General features: G+C 35.8%; 1 protein-coding gene across 7 annotated transcripts in view; it reads left to right on the forward strand.

Moving 5' to 3' along the window:
• Nucleotides 1–20,829, forward strand: part of Inpp4b (inositol polyphosphate-4-phosphatase type II B) — a 765,962-nt gene that overhangs the window by 594,412 nt on the left and 150,721 nt on the right. For all 7 annotated transcript variants that reach the window (XM_063260829.1, XM_063260831.1, XM_063260834.1 and 4 more), the window contains 2 exons: nucleotides 2,168–2,371; nucleotides 17,787–17,943. In XM_063260829.1, coding sequence (XP_063116899.1) covers nucleotides 2,168–2,371; nucleotides 17,787–17,943 — 361 coding nt within the window. The remainder of the gene's footprint in view (nucleotides 1–2,167; nucleotides 2,372–17,786; nucleotides 17,944–20,829) is intronic.

Here is a 20,829-nt window from a genome sequence, read left to right on the forward strand (position 1 = left end):
TAATTTGTGACCTCATATTTAGCCAGCTGAAGAAAACTCTTGAGTTGTACATCTGGGTTGCAAGACTCTGCTTCATTATCTTTCTTGCCTTTGGTGATAAATCTAATCAAATGAGATGCAAACAAATGTAGTAGAATCTCTCCTTGTGCACATAGTAAGGGGAGAAAAGAATTACGAGTGTTGTAGAAGATTTCACTGGGTGCCAATAGATATCCTACTACATAGTGATTATGTAAGTATTGTGGAATCTAGAGTTATAGTTGCAGGAATTCAAAGAAGGTGAACTGTTTTGTTCTAAAAATAAATCAAAAGAATATTAAAACTATCATCAGAGAAATAGTTTGGTTAAACTGAATGGTTATAAATTCACACATTAATATTTAAATTAATATTGATAGATTCATCTATGCTATGTGAAAATTATGTAAATCTTATATTTCAGTTTTCCTGTAACTTGAATACTCACCAGTTTGTCCATCAGATTTTTTTATACCACCCCTTATCATTTTAGCATGTCACTACAATCATCAAAGGACCTTTCTGGTGCCTTTTTGTTAAAAGCTGACTTTTGGTTTTGGCATTTTTTCCAAAATTTTTAAATCTTTCAATATTATTTCAGTTTTCCATATTGCTGACATTCTTACCTTCAAAATGATTTCAGTATGACTACTGTATTAACAAAGTGTTAAAAATAGCAGATACATTTCAGCTATTTCATGGGGAGTTGTGGGCACATTTAGTCGTGAGAGCTGATAAATGTTCAAAACATATGGGGATTTGGAGTTACGAAAGCAGACGGAAACATCTAGAGTGATGGCAGGTCGTGGGTGGTGTGGGATAAAAGGCAAAGCTACTCAGTTTGTTAGGCAGAAAGAAGTTTGTTCCATTTGTGCTGACTAGAAGGAGATTGCACTATAACTGATCACCACACATCTTAGTTTTATCTGATTAGCACGACAGTCAACTTCAGGCTCTTTTGCTTCCAGCTCTGCAATCTATTACAAAGAATTAACTCTGGAGCTATGACAGAGTCTTACTAGGCATTTATTTTGTACAAGGTTTAGCTGATTTTCTTTAATTGATGACATTCACAACAGAAAGATTTAGAGCTAATTGGGTAAGCCTCAGTTAAACGTGGCCCTGTTAACTGCATATAGAGAATGCACCAAGGAATAATTACCTTGAGTTACAGCAATGGTTAAATTAGCATTATATCCAAAAGTGCCAAATGAAATGGTGATGATATCAATTATTATTTGAGATAATACTAAGTTTTAAAGGACTCCTGCCTAACAGATTACAAAGTGTAATATATTGACTGCATGGGTCAATCCTTATTTCTCTACTCTTTAAACAGCTTGTTAAGTATACACATGTTAAGTATACTGTAATACAAAAATCAATTATTCCACCCTCCAGTTTATTCCAGGGTTAAGCTATTAAACAATTCATCAGGAAATTGCAAAGTACAGCTGTAAAGTTCTTTATTGTTGGGAAATCATCATTACCATAGTACTTACTAAGTATTTACTACTAGCTTGTAAAATCTACCATGCCAGGTTTCACAATAATCTTATTAACACTGAGCTACTAAAGCAGTTTGGTGGAGGAGACAGTTTGAGGTCTGATAACAAGGCATGAAATGCAGTTGTTTTCCTAAGAAAACGGCTATATCATCTCTAATGTTGAGATTTGTCCACAGAACTAAAAAAAAAAAAACAAAAAACAAAAAGTTTTCCTTACTGTTTTTGGACTAATGTATCCATTTTATGCGATTTAAAATAAATATATACATAATCTGATCACATTTTCTTTTAAGATGCATTGGAATTACTTGAAAGATGTAACGGGTAGGTGCTGTTCAAATGACAATTCTCAGTGAAATTCATTCCCAAAGACAGGATTTGGAGCTGAAGGAAAGGAGGCTGAGGAGACAGATGGTGTTTATGGTGCATTAAAAACCTCAGCATTAACTTTAAAACAAGGCCTTGGCAGCATCCCCAAACCCAACCATTTTTCATTGATCGGTATGAATCATTTTCTCTCACTGATGCCAGTGCTCCCCCATACATACTACTTAAGTACCAACAAATCTGCAATTGACCTTTTCATAGCTGTACACTGCCTACCAGCAGTTTCTAATCTTTATCAATTTTTTTTTTTCCAGACAGAGCTTTTTGTGCATGCCTTCAAGGATCAGCTGGTCAGGAGCGCTCTTTTAGCACTCTACACTGCCAGGCCAGGAGGCATCCTTAAGAAACCGCCCTCTCCTAAGAGCAGCCCAGAAGAGAGCCATTCGCAGGACCAGCCCCTGCCAATGAAAAGGCAAGACTCCATCCCACACCACTCAGACTACGATGAGGAAGAGTGGGTAAGTCGTCTGCACACCACCTGCTTCTCACTGGTTAGCCCTGAGAAATGCAGAGTACATGATTTAAATTTGTTTTATTTACCAAAACAACTAGAAAGCAATCATGCTACACATAATGATTAAATACGCCACACTTTTCCTTGTGGGGCATTATATTTTGAAATTGTACTTCTGTTAAAATTTATTTGATACCAGATACCATGCAATCAAATGAATCATATGTATTACCAAGAGTATCACCAATGCAAAAATGCCACAGTTATAAGACCCTGTAACCTATTTCCTTATTTATTGGCAAGCCACATAAAAATATTAAAAATATATTTCAGAAGAAAAGTCCAAAATCATCTGTGTTACTACTGCTAATACACAACAAGTATTTTCATTGTTGCAATCCATTGTGTCACTGTTGGGCATACTTTAAAGTATTTGTATTTAAATTATCATGGACATAAGCTCTCTTAAAATAGTCTTGTTGATGCTTTTGATCTAACAGAAGATGTTGTTATGGGTACTCCAGAAGTGATACAGCCCATAGAAGGATCTGAAAAACGACAGCTAGTTAAGGGAAATAGATGAAATAAGAATACATGATCAGGAGACCTCTAAAAGAACAAGAGGATCTCAAGAGTGTAAGGCGGCAGGGAGGACAATGTGTTAGCAGTGAGTGGGAGTTAGTTACTCAAGAGCTCCGGAGAACATAGGTGTTCCACAAACATGAAGGGACACACAGAGGGAAACATTTCACTGTGTCTTGTCTTTAACAAAAATGTGTACCAGTTGTACAGGATGTTAAACCTCTAATCAATGCATTTCTTACAAATTTAAGAGTATTTGGGGAACAAGGTATTTGAGAGGCTCATATCTCTGGAAAAATTCCTGTCTGATAGGCTTTGAAGTGATGAGCTTTCCTTCTGTAAAATTTCTATCACAGGAATAAAAAGAGGTGGACTCTAAGATACAGATGCTGAGTATGTGTTTGTTCTGCTGATTAAGATTGCATTTCTCCCACGGGAGCATTTTTGAAAGAGCAAATCTAATATTTCTCTCCTTTACCTTCACCTTCCTCAATTTATTCACAGCTCCGAGGCTCACATACCTCTCAACCTCTTGGAACTGCAGTTTTCTCAACTGTAAAATGAAAATAGCCCCTGTTCTCCTTAGCTTTTAGGATGGTCATGAGGTAATGATTTATCTAGGTCGTGATGCTCTATTGCCAGCCAGGCCTAGGCAAACTTATTGTATTAGTTCATATTGTTGCATGTTTTCCTTTTTAAAAATATGTCACTTAAATAACCTTATTATGAGAGTCAATTCTATCCATTGAGAAAAGTTGGGTGAAATATTAACTGTGAATTTTAAAGTTGAGTTAGATAGGAGGAAGACATTCCACATTACTTAATTAATCTTTTGACAAAGAGCTACCAGTTTTATATTAAACCACATGAAGCTTTGGACCAGGCTATTTTGTGTTTTCGCCTTTGGCCTCTGGTTGCCTTAAGCAGTCCCCTCCCTATATCTCAGTTTCATTCCACAATCAGAATCTTTGCTTTCCTTCCTTCCCTCCATCTTTCCTCTAAGTGGCGAGAATTTCCTGGTGGATGTTTTAAAAGGCAAGATAAGTAAGGCTGGAGCTCAGAGACCTGTAGAAAATTAAAATCTGTTAATAGTTTCAGGAAGATATGTAGAAGAGAAATACGTGAGTCAAATGGAATTTCTAGTTTTAGTTTTTCGAGGAGTCTCCATACTGATTCTAGAGTGGCTTTACTAGTTTATATTTCCTCCAACAGTGGAGAAGAGTTCCTTTTTCTTAGAACCTCACAATTATTTATTATTTGATTTCTTGATGAGACCTTTTCTTTCTGATTTATATCTCTCTATCATGTATGCCAATGTTTTTAGCAGCCCAGTTCATAATAGCTAAATCTTGGAAGCACCTGTGTGGCCATTAATGGATGAAAGGATAAAGGAAATGTGATAAGCGTATACAGTGGAGTACTTCTGTGCCATAAAGAAAGATAAACTTAAGTGATTTGTAAGAAAATGGTTATACCTTGATATCACAGTATTGAGTGAAATAAACTAGACACAGAAGCTTTAATGCCTCATGATTTCTTTTATATGAAAACCCAAAAATATAAATGAAGAGCACAAAAAAGTAGGTAATAGCAAGTAAGAAGATACATTATTTTCAAAAGGGAAGAGCATCAAACAAGTAGGAGGGAGAAGAGATAAAGGAGATGAGAAAAAAACTGAGATGTGTTATACACATGCACAAATCCCCCACAAGAAGTATAATCATTATTTAATGGAAACATATATTAATAAAAAATAATACTGAAAAATGTATTAAGATATCTTTACAAAATATTATAACAAAGTCATGGAAGTATATGCTACAAGGTAGCCTTTGAGAATAAGATTTCAACTCAAGACTTTAAATTTTGAACCACCTGAGATGAATCCAGAGGAAAGAGGGTTGGAACATCAGAAAGTTTGAGAAAACCCTTCCCTCTGCCAGTGGGATGGCTCCTCCTGCCTCCCTCTGCTGTCTGCATGGAAGAGCAAGTCCAGTCCACAGACTCCAAAGTGATTCCAAGCTCTAAAAAACAAATGACAGTGACGGACTATCCATCCAGGATGCAGCAAGAAAGGGGTAAACAGAGTAGAACTTTTGGAAATAATTCTGGAATTTAAATGTGAATAAAGTTGACCATTCAAGAAAGGATGAGGATTAAATAACACAGAGAGAGACAGTCGGGGGGGGGGCACACGTGTGCACATGTGCAATTATTATTGGTTCTTCATTTGTTTTGGAGATTCTAAAATTCAGCACTTTTAAATGCCAGAATTCATCAGGCAAGTATCAGGAGGATGACTGTCAGAGCACGGTGTTTATAGGAAGAGAAAGACAGCACCCTGGTAGGGGTAGCCAAGAGAATCACGATTTTGAACTCTGGCTGGGCAACTTAGTGACTTAAATTCTGTCTTAAAAGATAAAAAAGGAAATAAGCAAGAAGAAAGGGAGGAGAGAATTTAGGAAAAAAAGAGGAAAAAGTAGAAGAGGAGAAGGAATAAAGAGAGGGGAATGGGAAGGGGAGGAGAGAGGAAATAAAATGCAAAGAAAAAGAGAAGAGGAGAAAGAGGAGAACAAATTCTTGCCCTGGTGCCTAGGCAGCAATGTTGTCTTCCCTTGACTGTGCCGAGTGGAAAGGAACAGTTTGATGAAAGTGGATGGGACCAGATGACTACCATTACTCTAGCTATAATGAAGAATTACATGCTGAGAGAAAGGGAACGGGATGAAAGCTTCCAACAAGCACAGAGAAGTGAGTGGGTGAGCTCATTAGTAAGTTTTGACAAAAAGAGGATGCATTCCATTCCTTGTGGAGCCTGGCCAAGGGTGAAGTGTCAGAATACATGGCTATTGGCTCAAAGTGGGAACTTGTTTCGTAGATTCGACACTGTTCTTAAAGAAGTGCATCTCCACTTTCTTTTGGTTTCATTCAAAGGCAGATAGAGTAATAATTAACACCTGCATCTCTCTGTGTGTCTCCTTTCATATCTTTTCTAACTCTCCAGGAACTACTTTCTCAAAAGCATCTAAATGCATTTTCTAAATTGAGCACAATTACAAGAAAATTCTCCACCTCTCAAGAGTTAATTTTTTCTCCTTTTAATATGGTTTAACCACTTTTTGGAAACTGAGTCTGACTGTAGGGTATATTCCTGTTGATTTTCCTTGGCAACCAATTGGTAATCCCTTTATTTAACACTGAAAAATGTCACCAGAGTCATCCTTGATTGACAGCATTTTTAGAGCTTTATTCCACTTTGATAAGCAGAGTAAATCAAAAAAAAATGTAGCTAATTGAAAACACCTCTAGAGGCTGCTATCAAATGAATTGGAAATGTAACTTTGTGCATAACTTTTCTTAGCTAGTTCTTATAAATTGCAGTGCTGCTTGCAAATACAGTCAACTTCTAGAAGCCATCAGGCTTTTAAGTTAGTATAACTGAATTTCTGTGATATATAAAATTGTTTTCTGATCGCTTAAATTGTTTTAAGTTTGCACAAAAAATTATAGTAGCTCATTTTTTTTAAAAAAACTTAATCTTATCTAATTTTTGATAATGAATATAACAGTTATCAAAGTCATATACCTGCCTTTTGCTTCTTAAAATGCATATTTGGAAAGTCAATTATCATTAATAAATTACTCTTGAGTCTGCTGGTGTATCAACAACTTTTCTTTTGTAGTCAGGGAAAGAAATCCCTCTTGGTGGTACACTGTAGAAGGTACAGACAGTCATCCTCCTGATACTTGCCTGATGAACTCTGGCGTTTAAAAGTGCTAAATTTTAGAATCTCCAAAACAAATGAAGAACCAATAATAATTGTACATGTGCACATGTGTGGCCACACACACACACACACACACACACACACTGACTCTCCCTGTGTTATTTATTCCTCATCCATTCATTGTAGATGGTATATTGTTATAGAGAAGCTGTTATGGCTTGAACTTTTGTTAACAAAATTGATGTTGTATGAATTTAGATTATTATCCCACATATGCTAGAAATAGAAACTAAAATGATCACTTAAAAACATGCCTGTTAATTGCTGAACTTTAAATTTAATTGATTCAATGATTTATTCAATCAGGCTTATTTTCATAAAAAGTTAGTAGGCAACTGAACTCCAAAGGAAGCAATGAGATTTTATGACTTTCTGTGCCAAGCAATAGACTAGCAAGTAATTCTTTATCCTTCATCCAGTGGAGAGGATATATTGCATTTATTTGTTTGCATCTCTAGAGCAGATGCATCCAGCAGCTGGGATTCCAAGATTAGTTTGTCCAGAATATGAAAGCCTATCATAGAACTGAACTTAGGTTGACCCAGTTTTTGCAGCTTCTAGTAATTATACTATTCTCTCAATACTGATTTAATACCAACATCATTACTTCAATGAATTTGGGATTACATTTGTCTATCCCTAGACAAAGAATTTGTTTAAAAGTGAGTTTCTCAGACTTTAAATTCTAACCTATTATAACAAAATGCAGAACTTCAAAGCTATTCTTGTTATTTAAATGTATCACAAATACATTTTAATTGAACTGTAGTTTTATATCAGAACACATTTCAGCATTCAAGTAACACGTATTTCCTTCATTTATATTGCATATATAAATCATATTTTAGTGTCCATTTATAAGCTAAGCTAACATTTACTGTTATATTATCTTTATTATGATAAATGTGTTTTTGTCATAGAAAGCAATTAATGATCTCCATTAATCTATAAGAATGTTATAGACTTTAGAAACAATATAATAAATGCATAATAATGTTTAGGTCAAATATCCTATTAATAAAGTCCACATTAACCTGGGAAATTTTGAAACATCAGTACTTCAAACAAGTGTGTTTTCAAATAAGATTTATATAAACCACCTCCTGATAGCTTTCTTACCCACGTTGTAATGTTTTTTCTAGGGAAAGCATGAAAACTTAAGAGTGAAAGGGTTAGGGTCAGAGCTACTTACTGCCATAAATGGTAGCAGTAAGTGTATCTAGTTGCCAAACATTACTGTTTAGGACTCGCCTATTTACCCAGGACTCTCCAAGGCCAATCTATAAGCATTGATATTCTGAATCTCTCTCAAAAGATACTGTGTCCATCTTAGACTTCACTTATAATGAAAAAATAAAATAATTTTAAACCTGATATCATGCAGAGATACCTAGGCAAATTAATATTCAAAACATATTTTGTCTAGTTGTATATATTATGTGAAAACATCAACCCAATCTTAATAGAAAGGAATTAATCATTATCATTCTTCAGAAGTAATTAATTCTCACAGTTTGTCCGATGCTAACCTAGTAGTCAACTTTTTAAAGGCAACTCATTGTTACTTAAATGAGTAATATATCTATGAAAATACAACCATTTATTTATAAATTCCATTATACTGTGCATATGTGTGTATTCAAATCCAAACAATTTTGAATAATAAAGCATTATCTTGCATTCCATGCACACATACCCTAGTGAATACTGAATTATAATAAGTTGCTTACATGTCTGTTTTTATGTGTTCATAAACATTGTAAGCTCCAAAGGAAAATGAAATGTCTTTTTCACTGTTGCATTCCCATAGTTGGTAGAATAGTTGCACATAAAAGGCACTCAATACACTTTTATGGATTAAAGAGTTTGAAGCTTGTCCTCACATTCTTATTCCTGTCTTCTTACTTCGAAGAACACAATGTTTAAGTTTATTATAACTACAGCGTTTCCAATACCTTTTTTTTCTCTAGAATTCATGAATTCTTTAAAAGATTTTATATCCCTCTACCAGTGAAACATACCTACTTACATCCCGTTTTCATAATTCTTATTTCCAAATGTCTTAGCCAACTCAAAGATGATTATTTTAGTCTTCTTCAAAAGATTTACCTTTCAGTGTATATTCCCCGGGGTCTTCATCGACTCTGTGGTGAACAGCCAAGTCATCTTCAAATATTTTTAAATATGGAGGCTGGCGATATCCAGATAGGCCCAGAGTGTCACAGATGACAGAAGCCAAGAAAATAATTAATTAAGGCCTGCCTGAAGCCTTGAGAAACCCAGTGGTAGTAACTTTATGTTTTTGATTATTCATAAGCAGTTGCAAAGGTTCTAGTTACACAGACATAATTTCTTTGTTCGAGCTTTTTCCTTTTCATCTCTAAGTCACATATAATAGGGCTGTTTGGTTTTTGAGCCTTTAAAGGAAAAAGGATCATTCAAATCAGTTACCCTCCTATTAAAAAAAAAAAAAAAAAAAACAGGCAGAGACAAGAGAATTATGCCAGCTGTTCCCTACATGACAGTGGAATGGGATCTATCATCTGAACTTCTCCAGTCCATTTCACTTAGGAGAAATGTGCTTAGAATACGGATATGATATTAAAATTGACAAAAGGTTATTAAGCAAAGTTCATGACTGATCATTAAAATGCATAAATGTTCTATTAAAGAAGAGAAGCCCCAAAAGAGACCTTTATTGAATGAATATTCATGAAATCCTGCCCATTTCTAGATTTTCTACCTGTAGATAATACTTCCATCATCAGTTCCCTGTTACATAGCACTTCACACAGTGTTTTATACCAACTGATCCAATGTATTTTTCTGCATTAATTTAGGAATAGATGAATGGATGGATTGGCTGAATCAGCAGCTGCCATTAATCCCATGTTTTCACAGAGACGTTTTAGTCTTACTAATGTAGTGGTGATTGTCCTTGTCCTTGGTCTTATATTGAATAGTACCATCTCTTTTGAAGTACTTTCTTAATTCTTACAATGTGGTTCAAGGCCACATATTCTGATGAATTTACAACTTGCATATACATATTGAGAAATGTATGATTACATTAAAACATAGGCCAACAAATTTGATGAGGTTTTTTTTTTTCTCCGAGTAAATAATTTTGCATCTCCCTAAATGTAGTTAATGAATAAAAGAAATAATGACACAGAATAGGAGAGTATCATCTAGGTATATTAGAGTAAATTTGGTTAAAACACTCATCCTTGAAAATGGTTATGTGTAGCACCCTCACTGTTAATATATAATTCAGTCAGTTATGGAGGTGTATAATGGTGTGGATATACTATTATATTACATTATGATTTTATCACTAAAAAACTAGTCAATCAGTGGAATTTTCCTCTTTGTCCTTAAAAAATATTTTACTTAATAATTTCACTAAATCAAAACTCATAGTATGTTGTAATAGGGTGAACTCCACCGAGTAGGAGCTTAGCTCTAACTTCAACTTACATATGTGTGTAATAAGAGTTTCTTATTTTTATGTCATAATTTTGTTTTATTCCTTAGTAGCATGTTACTAGCTTATTAGGTCATTTAACTGCACATAGTGTGCTGTAGTGCTATTCGGGGCCTGAATTTAACAGCAGTGTCATCTAATTCAAGCGAGATGATTAACACCTGTAAAAAAAGCAGAGATTTTGAAATTTATTTCAAGAAGTCTTGTGCCTCACATTAAAAATATCAAAATTATTTAGAGAGATTGTGTCACATTTGAAAATTATAAATTATTCTTTCCTTTTTTCTTTTGTTAGCTTATTCTTTATTTATTATCTAGTGGGAGAGAAGTAGGACTCACAAATAAAAGGATTAATAAGTAAACCATTTAACTCCTAGAGCCCAGTCTGGGCTCAGGAGTTACAACAAAGAAGGTATGCTAAGTAGGGAGAGAGTAGTGTGAACAGTGCATGAAGATGGTGAGGCCCCAAGATGAGAGAATTGAGATTAGTGGAACATAAGGGAAACATTCTAGGCATAAAGAGCAGCATGTGTCACCATGGGAATGTTAGGTCTTCCAAAGTGTGTTTCCTTCCTCTCTTTGATGTGTAGTACTGAGCATTCATTTAGCAAATGCCTAACAAATGTTTATTGAGATAACAAACAACATGTTCTAAGACATTGAAGTGATGGATCTGCATAGTTCTATTCTGAAGATGAAGAAGAAATAGCGAGGTCATTGGAACTGTTGAGTGGCTCCAGCCTGAGAAACGAGTGCAATGCTAGCTATGGGATCGGCACTGCTTTTGATCAGAAGTCATGAAACAAGCATGGTGATCAATGAAGATGAAAGAAACACCATGGATAGGCCCGATGGACTGATGATCATGTACATCTAGACAAAGCCAAACCAGAGGAATATGAAGAGGTCACCACTAGAGAAACAGTGACTCCCCCACTCTGTTTGTCTGACGAAAGACTGAATTTCAGGGTGGGAGCAGGAATGAATTGTGCACTGAGTGTGATTGGAAATGAAGATCACGGATATTTACATGAGCAACTAAATTGAAGCTAACACAGAAAGATCAATAGGAAACAAAGTTTGGATAATATAATTTATTTAGGGTCAATGACACAAACCTGTGTTTGCTACTGGATATGTGTACATTTATGTGTTTGAGTACATTCTATGAACAATATGGTGAATGTTTAAATTGAAAAATCATAGTAAAGCATATTTGAATCAATTTCCCTCAGAATACTCCCTCTCACTTTAAATACACTTTTTTAAATGTTCCTGATATATCCTGAAGCAGTTATGGAGGTCCTTTCTTTTTAGTGTCTTTAATAGCATCATGTGTCTGCCTCAACGTCCTGAATCAACTCAAAACATTTACCCTTCGTGATCATTGTGACTCTGGGGAACAGCCAAAATTCCATAGTGCCAGATCCAGTGAATAAAGTAGTTGAAAATACATCATAATGTTTTTATTTGGCAGAAATTGCCATACTAGTAGCACATTGTGTCACATTGTACATTGCTATGCTGGAAGATGATAACCTTTGCAAGCTTCTTTTTATGCATACAACTTCTTCAGTATTCCAAAAAGCATTATAATATTCAGAGTTCACTGTAGTTTTCCTAGGTACAAACTCAGCTTGTGCAATTCCATTGAAGTAAAAAAAAAAAAAATCAGCTCCACGTTGATGTTGGATCTTCATTGATGTGCTATTTTCACACAAGGAGAAGAAGAATTTCCTTTGACGTTTAGTCTGAGGATAATAACTGCAGACACAAGTTTCATCTCCCCTGATGACAGTTCTCAAAATTATGGGCTACAAGGGATCACAATCCTGCAACTGTGATAAAATTTACAAAATTTCATATTAATTCATTTCTTGGGATCTACAATTTACTGCACACATTAAAACACACCTTCTCTCACAACTCACAATTGACTTGCTACATCATACAAATGGAAACTTTTCACACATCATGCCTAAAGTCTGATGCTGAACTTTTCATATTGATGATCCCTAACTTTCCTGTGGGTGGCACTCGGCAGCAGGGTTCTCCTGTTTTGCTAATTGTGATCATAGTTCGTATCTTGGACTGTCCATGGGCCATTGTCACCATGGAATATCTTCTGCACAATTCCTTTCACCTAGCAGTCTGAGTAAAGTTAGGTTTCAGATAGAAGAGCTACAGAGCCATGGATGCCAGGCATGCAGCACCAAGGCACACTTAAGCAGTTCAGAGCAAAGTGCTTCCATCCATCACAAGGATGAAGCTTCCGTTTAAAGATGATATTGGTCTTGTTAACTCACTACTCATAATCAACCTATAAATAATGAATACTGAGCCTACTTTTTAAAGTTTTCTGCTGATCCAAGGCACTCAGGGTTTCTCTTGATGGCACCAGTTTTGCAGCCACGTGGTGTGCTCAGTAAGCACAGTATCCGCTATGCTAATGGTTCATCCTGCCTACTCTAATGGCTCTCTGGCTACTTGCTATTGTGTCCATCAAGATTTTCTGACTGTACCACTATGGTTGGCTTTTATATTGGCTCAGATCTCAACCTTGCAATAAATAAAGGTGTAGATCAGCATCATGTAAGTAACAGCGGGATAAAAATTGATGCTGTTCCCCACTCACTTTGTGTCCTCACCAATCAACCACTTCACCTCCAATAAAGGAACCCATTAAAATTAAGAATCTATTTCATACAGGTTTGATTGTAACCTCCAACTTCCCTTTGTTTTGTGTAGCAAGAGGTCCAAAGGATAATGGGTGCCATTTCTGGTGAAAGGCTCACCCCTGTCTCTCTGATAAGTGGTGGTAGTTTTTAGCCCTTGCTGGGGGAGCAGGAGAGCTAAACAGATTGGAAAGAACTCAGATATGCATGGTTCCCCACTGAGAATTCTATACCATCCATCTTTAACATTATAGTTTCAAAGTAATTATATTTCATCATGTTGGTAATTGAGTTACTCTTTTTCATCCTTTTTCCCTTTGCTGTGTCATGAATTTATCTGGAGACTTGCATCTTTACCTGTGCTCACTTTGCTTCTTTGACCCAAAGTGAAGAAGCCCGAGTCCAGTGACTGTTGCATCCTTGCTCCTCTGGCACTATTGATGCCAGACTTAAGTACAACCTTCGTGTCCTCTCAGGATCTGCTGTGATCATTTCAGATCTTGGATAATGAAGACCCAATCATACTTCTGTGAGATGACATTTGCTTTGTCTGACCCTTCCTGACTCCCTCCATGTAGCATGGGGTACAGTGTACCTCAGTTTCATAGAAACTGAGTAGAAGAACCAAGGCTTTGAAGTCAAACAGGATGTATTTCATTTCTGTCCTTTTAATGCTGAGTGTCTTTATGCATATATTACCTTAAGTGTCTTCTTTGCTCTGAAAACTAAGTGAAAAATATTAACCTTTTCAATAGTTTTAAATATAAAAGGAGCCAATATGGATTTGTCAGATGAATACAGACTCTTTCTGAGTTAGAGTCATCCAGTGTTCCTCCTTCCCATATTTCTCCCACTTTCCTGCCTTCTTTCCTTCCTTTCTTCCAGTGAAAGTAACTGAGAGTCCGAGCTGGTGCTATGTTGTGAGGCAAGAACTCTTAAGTAGTTAAAATGTTGTGTTAGAGACAGAGACACCAATCAGCAACTTAGAAGGAAGCACTAGCAAGACACAGTGTTCTCTCACCTTCAGCTGGGCAGGCCTCCTCTCTAAAAGAAAAGGAATTGAGTAGGTCTGTACAGAATAGTATTGTGGTACATCACAGAGCATTCCTTTGTTTATGCAAACTGTATATAAGAATTGCATGAAATAGCTGCTCATTTCTCACTCCCAGAAAACATTCTTCCAGATTCTGTGTCCTCTAAGCATCACGACTATATATTTTTCTACAGTTTATCTTGTAACCTTTACCAAATAGCTGATCTTGATCAGTAAATGTGCTTTACTGTGTTGCTTAGCACAATAAAAATCTCTCTACATCCTATGACAGGAACACCTTCTAGATACCAAGTGCCAAACTGCCACCCAGAACCCACTTATTTATCACAAAGTGCCAACACGGGGGTTAAACCTTAGTACAGAAGTTTTGGTTTAGAAAATCTTCTCTGCATTGACTTCTTTCATCTTCATAGAAAAACACAATAACATACATGGCATATGTCCACCACCACTGTCCTGCGGTATCTGTAAAGGAAGAACAATGTATGCATGGATATCAAATTATCTTTTAAATACTTTTGTATTTCTCACAAGGCGAGCAATGCTTAGCCTTTCAGATTGTTTCCTCGCATGCCTCAGAATCCTTCCTGGACTGGTAAGCCCTCCTGAGCTCTCCTGGCTGTGGCTCAGAAGTGCTTTCTCGTCAATCTCTTAAGCAACGGGCAGAAAATGGTGAAATGTACAGAAGTCACTGGCATCTTAGTTTCTCCTACAGGGGAAAGGCTTACAATTCTTTGGGGGAAAGATTTGTCTTTAGGAAAAAATTGGTGTGATTAGCTGTGATTAATATCATACCTTCCCTTAAGATTACAGGTGAAGAAGCAAAGATTGACTCTAGTCTAGGATGGATATGATTGTGCTAAATTATAATAATTTTCCCAAGTGCTTTCACAGAAATCCCAGTACAGTATTTGGTTACTAGTGCAGCCTAGGAAGGTAGGAGGACTGAAAATTATTCCAAATTATAGGTAAGACAGCTGCATTTTCCCAGATGTGAGTTGGTTTTTCCATTCTCATAAATTGCATATCACATAAAGACCTCAAGGTTACATTTTCTAGGTTTGAATTTGTTGAGGCTACTTTATGTAAAACCTTGTTTTTCAGCTGAACTATACACTTCTATACTTCTGCAAACCTATATTTGTTTTGTATTATTCAACTAACTTAATCTTAAAACACTACCATTAAATACTATACACTCAACTAGAGATTTCTCTTCTTAGATATTTCCTCCCCAGAATTAGTTTACTTATTTATAAACCACCAAAAATTAGCTTGATTGAAAGCATACATTTGGGAGAAAATACACAAACTATAAAGGTGGTAATATAATTATTATCTTTATACTAAGTCATACTCCGGGTGCATGAAATAGTTCTGTTTCAGAGGAGAATCACTGAAAGATTGTTTTGTGGCAATGTTCAGAGAAACACCACAAATATACGTGGTTCTCCTGTCTGGAGAGAGGGGTCGGTAGTCCATGCCTTCATCTGAATTATATGGGAAGGTGAAGGAGAAGAGAATTCAGAGATAATAGGCTTCCATCAAGACAATCATACCCAAGAGTCATATTTTTAAAAATTAATGCAAATTTTATGAATAAAAGAATTCAGCCTAATGTGTTGCCCTAAGCTAAAAAGCAGTACTAATCAGAACTGAGGAAATTAGTGACAAATAGGTCCCTCAGTATGAGCCTCTCCCTAGGAAATAAATTTCCCAAAATGACCCCCAAATGAAGTGAGAAGCAGCTGAAGAGTTCATCAGAATTTCAGGTTCTAACTGGAAGATATCCTATCCTCCTTGGTCAGAGCCTCTACAGCCTTTGTTACCTTGACCTTCGTAACACCCAACAAACACAACTCAGCCTCCACCATGGCTACTATGACCTCCACAGTCACCAGAGCCCCCTCAGCCACCAGAGCACCTCCATGGGGGCTGAAGTATGCATTTATGGTGAGCACTAATTTATGTGGCTTGTAAGGTCTATGATGTCCCTGACTCCACAAATCTGAAGCTTCCAGTTTGGTGACAACCTTGGTTGTGGCCATGGAGAAAAAGAAGAAACCAGTCAGGGAAGAATGTGATGGTGGAACCTCACTGGCACAAGAGTGTCTTCATTTGTCAAAGAAAGAAAGGTGCACACCAGTCACCAAGAACCTGACCCTGGAGAGTCAGGTTATGGAAAGAAGATAGTTTTCATTTCAGAGAGAGATGACAAAACCTGGGGCCAAGGTGCTCTATCTGGGGGTGGAGTCTCCTGTGTATCTGACCTTGTAGGCCTGGATGGAATGATCTGTGCAATCGAGTTCTCTCACTGCTCTGGCCTTGGTCTTATCAACTTGTCCAAGAGGACCAACGTTATTCTTGTGTCTGAGGATGCCTGACACCTGTACAAATAACACATGTGCATCACAATGGTGGATGCCATTTTGCCAGTATGCCCAGCCAGATCAAACTTGGATCATGGCCTTGAATGCCCACACCTTTCTATGTAACAGAGGACACTTTGTGATTTGTATTAAGGTCAACTGCATTGACTCCTCAGCCTCAGAAGCTGTGTTTGCTTCTGAAGTACAGAAGATATAGCAAAAGAATATGAAGCTCCAGAAACAGCTGATCCCAGAGCTGTGCAAGAGAGAGCACACTGTGGTCATGGGTGTACAGACCCTGGTGAAGAACAGCCCAGTGTTGTCTGTCCAAGAGATGTGTGTTGCTACTGTTGTACATGTGATTCTTTCTGTTTACAGATTCATCCATTACAAAAATTCAATTTCTGATGTATTCGCTCTGATGATTTTGAGTGACTTTGTAGAACCCAGGTATCTGAATATTAATTCTCTAGGTCAGTGATGGCAAATCTTTTAGAGATGCCCAGACTGCTACCCAAAACCCCCTTATTTATTGCAAAGTGCCAAAACTACAATTAAGCCTGAATAATGAAGTTTTCGTTTAGGGGGAAAAACTCATGCATTAATATCTTTTGTCTTAATTGAAAAACAAGTAACAGATACAACATAGGTTTGTCACCACTACTCTAGGCCATTCTGTTATAGATGGTATGAAGACCACACTAGAAGGATTTCTAGAATGTAAGGTAGCCAAATTCATCAAAACAGAAGGAAGAGGGGGCTGGGGATTTAGCTTAGCGGCATAAGCACCTGCCTTGTAAGCAGGCGGTCGTGAGTTCGATCCCTGGTACTAGTAAAAAAAAAGAAGGAAGAATGATGGTTGCTATGTGTTAGGAGAGGAAAGAATGGAGAAACCATGTGCAAGGGGTTGCAGAATTGTAGATTAACCAGAGGAAAACATTCTAGAAGTGAATGGTGGTGATGGGTGTACTGGTGGTGATGGTTGTGACTGTTCTTAATGCTACTGATCTATGTTTTTCAAAATGAGTAGAGCAATAAATTTTATGCTATGCTTTTTGGCCATGATACAAAAAGAATGTCTAATGCAACTGGTGTCTATTCTTTCAAAACATTCTTATCTTTGCTTTCTTACTAAGTCTTGGTAAATAAAACAGGTATAGTGCTACTTTCAAATGTCAAAATTTCTGCTCCATAATGAAATAATTATGTGCAGGAGTTTATCATCTTTTTATGACAGAGCATCATTAGTGGACTACCTAAAAGGATTGATAAAACTTCACTTCAGCTTGATCAAGTGAAAACAGATCCCTTGTTTATGCATCATCTTACCAAGTTAATGGGAGTATTAGAGCTAGCTGCTCAATCTTCATGCTAGTGATTGTTCTTCTGATTGCTTCTCTAAACTGGATTCATCCAATTTTGTCTTTGCTTTGCTACGTGTAGTGATACTTATGTTCTTTTCAGGATAGGGTGTGGGCCAATGTGGGGAAGAGCCTGAACTGCGTTATTGCTATGGTTGATAAACTGATTGAGAGGGACAGTGGCAGCGAAGGCAGCAGCTGCGACAAAGATGGAGAGAAGGACCCTTCGCGAGCAGACTCCATTACATCTCACCCAAGGGGTAAGGAATCATTTTTTCCCCAATCATTGACTGAGTAAACAAAATGAGAAAGTCAGATAAAATGAGAGAAAAAGAGGAGTCAGTAGTGCTTTTAATGAAAGTGCTGATCGCAGGCTTTTCCGTGCTCTGGTTTGACTGACAGAAAGCTATTTATCAGGCTGCATCTCAGTTGTGTTTCCAGAACTGCTTGCAATGCTCATTTTTTTTTTCTTTTACCACATAGAAACCTCCTTGAAAGAAGAACAGCAATTTTTCTTTTAAAGGGTCTGACAGAGTTTAATTTACTTTTACACATCCTCCCAAATTTGTATTAGAAAGACAAACAAGCGTCTGCTCTTAACTCTTTGAAATCTTGACATCTATTAGAGTACAATATCGCTCATGGCTCCTAAACAGAATACAACACTGCAGAATACTCTTTGATCTATTCTGAGAAGTATTTTTTTCTGAACTATCCCCAAACCATATAAATGACTTTGATTTTGAAGATCATTTGTGCGTTATTCCAAAAGCACATTGTAACGCTAGGTTTTCATGGATACATGTACATACAGACAGGCACACCTGTGCAGGAAGGTATGTGCTTGGAGAAAAGAATACACGGATGGGCATCTCAAATATATGTCTTATGGACAGGTTGGGTAACATAAGTGATACAAGTTTATTTGTACGTGTGTCAGCATAAATAGCTTTTATTTACACAGAACCAATTTTGCTTCTCTTTATATAATAGGAACTGCTATGAGCGTTCACATAACCTTTTAGGGAAATATATTGTGTTTGGAGAGATTAAACCATAGTTCTATACCTACTTATTTTGAAGTCTGTTTTTTACTTTAAGAAAATGAGGCATAAAAAACCATAGATGTTTACAAAATTAAATTTATGAATCTCTAATTTGTTCTCCTAATTTTCCAGTACCCATGTTTTCATCAGGACTTTAATTATGTAAGACATTCATCTTTCTTCACTTGATTCATAAAGGAACTCTTTATAAATCTTATTTGTAAACTACAACTTTCTAAAACTGTCTTAGTGTAAGAGACCCCTCTTTCTCTATTGTAAATTTATAAAAGTGGAAAATTTACACCGCTGTTCTTATATCCACAGCTAATAGTTCTCACTGTATACAGCGAATTTCTTATTTAATAATATCAACTTTATTAGATTTTTAATCTAGTATAGTTCCACAACTTTACATGAATCAAAATGAAGCCATATTATAGCTATGTCAAAAAGAAATAGTATGCTTCAATTTTCTTTAATTGAATATATATGCTCATCAACTATTAGCTAGACACCACTGTGCTCTGGAAAATGTTGTAAGTAAACAGAACTACAATGAAGTAACTTATTTTGTCAATTTGTACATTTGTAAGATCTATTTTTAAGCAGAAGTAAGATAAAGTGTGCACATATTGCTGTGATTTTTCTTTGAGGCTTTCCCAGCTTCTCACTGAAGAGAATAAAGGGTAAAAGATTTGAAATTATATATTTTATCTCTATATTATGTTTTGTTGGATGTTTAGATCTGTACAATAAGAATTCTAAGAAGTAAAACTGGTAGATAAGTCATTTCTAACAGTAGAGGCTTCACTTTTATATGACTAAGGCATAATCTAAAACAAGACAGAGGGTGCTAAACATACATAATCCACAAGGAAATAAACGGTGCTAGACAGACCAAGATTACTGCACATTACACTATAATTTTGATTTTCTCACATGTAAATGTGTTAAGTAATATAATTTTCATAAAATAGTCATAAATATTGTTAAATAATTGCAATAGTAAAGCATGGAAAGACATAATAGACACTTGCAATATAGAGTATGTTTTGAGGAGGATGTTGATACCTAAAAGAAAATGCATAATATGAATGTTTTATAGATTAATCTGTGCTCAAATATATTTAAATATATTCAAGCTGCTGTTGCATAGAAGGGGGCTGATGAATTCAATCAATTTGTTCATAGAAATATTTTTATTATTCATTAATATATAGCTTTCCTCTTAAATAGATGGGAAAAAAACACTTCCAGCTTCTACTCTGACATTTGTCACATACAACAATATAATAAAGGAATGTGTAGTGGGTTTTGAAGTGATAGAAGACAATTGAATATATTAACAGCATCATGTATTTACCTTTACTATATCTCAACCTATTTCTCATAAACATATCTGATATATATTCAATGTCCAAAATAACTTGTATTTTAAAATGTTATTAGCAAAAGTTATAATTAAAAAATTTGTAAAGGAAAGTAAATAGGATTATTCATAATTTTTATCTTACTTTGATCAGCATAACATTTTTGAACATTTCTTGTGTTTACACACACAAACACAAGAAATATGTTTTCATGTCTTGTATTTAAATTTTTACTTATAAGCATTTTCAGGAAACACAGGTCTAATGATTGCAAACTAAAGAGAAGCCATCATTTTAAATATTTCATTGTTAAATAAGGCTATAATCAATATATACATCTTTGAAGGTCTAAATCTTCAACCACATTTTAGATCTCCTTAAGTTAGATTGTAAGAAGTGAAATTATTTTGGAAGCAAGTTGGTCCTTTTATATATTTAATGATTTGTTTATATCAATGTGGGCTCATGAATACTGATTTTATTCTTTGATTTGCAATCTAGTATTATTACAGTTTTGAACTCAAAATGTTTCAGATCTAGCCAGCAAGAGTTCTTAGTTTCAGTATACTTGTCTAGGTATTTACTCCTTTACCTTTGGTCTTACTATTTGATAGTTTCATACTTTTTCCCCTTAATATTTGGCACAAAATCTTTAAGACCTGTCTTGTATCTTTGCTACATCAACCATACATTCAACTAATTTCTAAGGAACCCTGGTTGCTCTTACTGG

This window comes from Cavia porcellus, unplaced genomic scaffold (assembly GCF_034190915.1).
Source record: "Cavia porcellus strain 051 isolate PalLab524CR breed Dunkin Hartley unplaced genomic scaffold, mCavPor4.1 scaffold_14, whole genome shotgun sequence".
NCBI classification, from domain to species: Eukaryota; Metazoa; Chordata; class Mammalia; order Rodentia; family Caviidae; genus Cavia; species Cavia porcellus.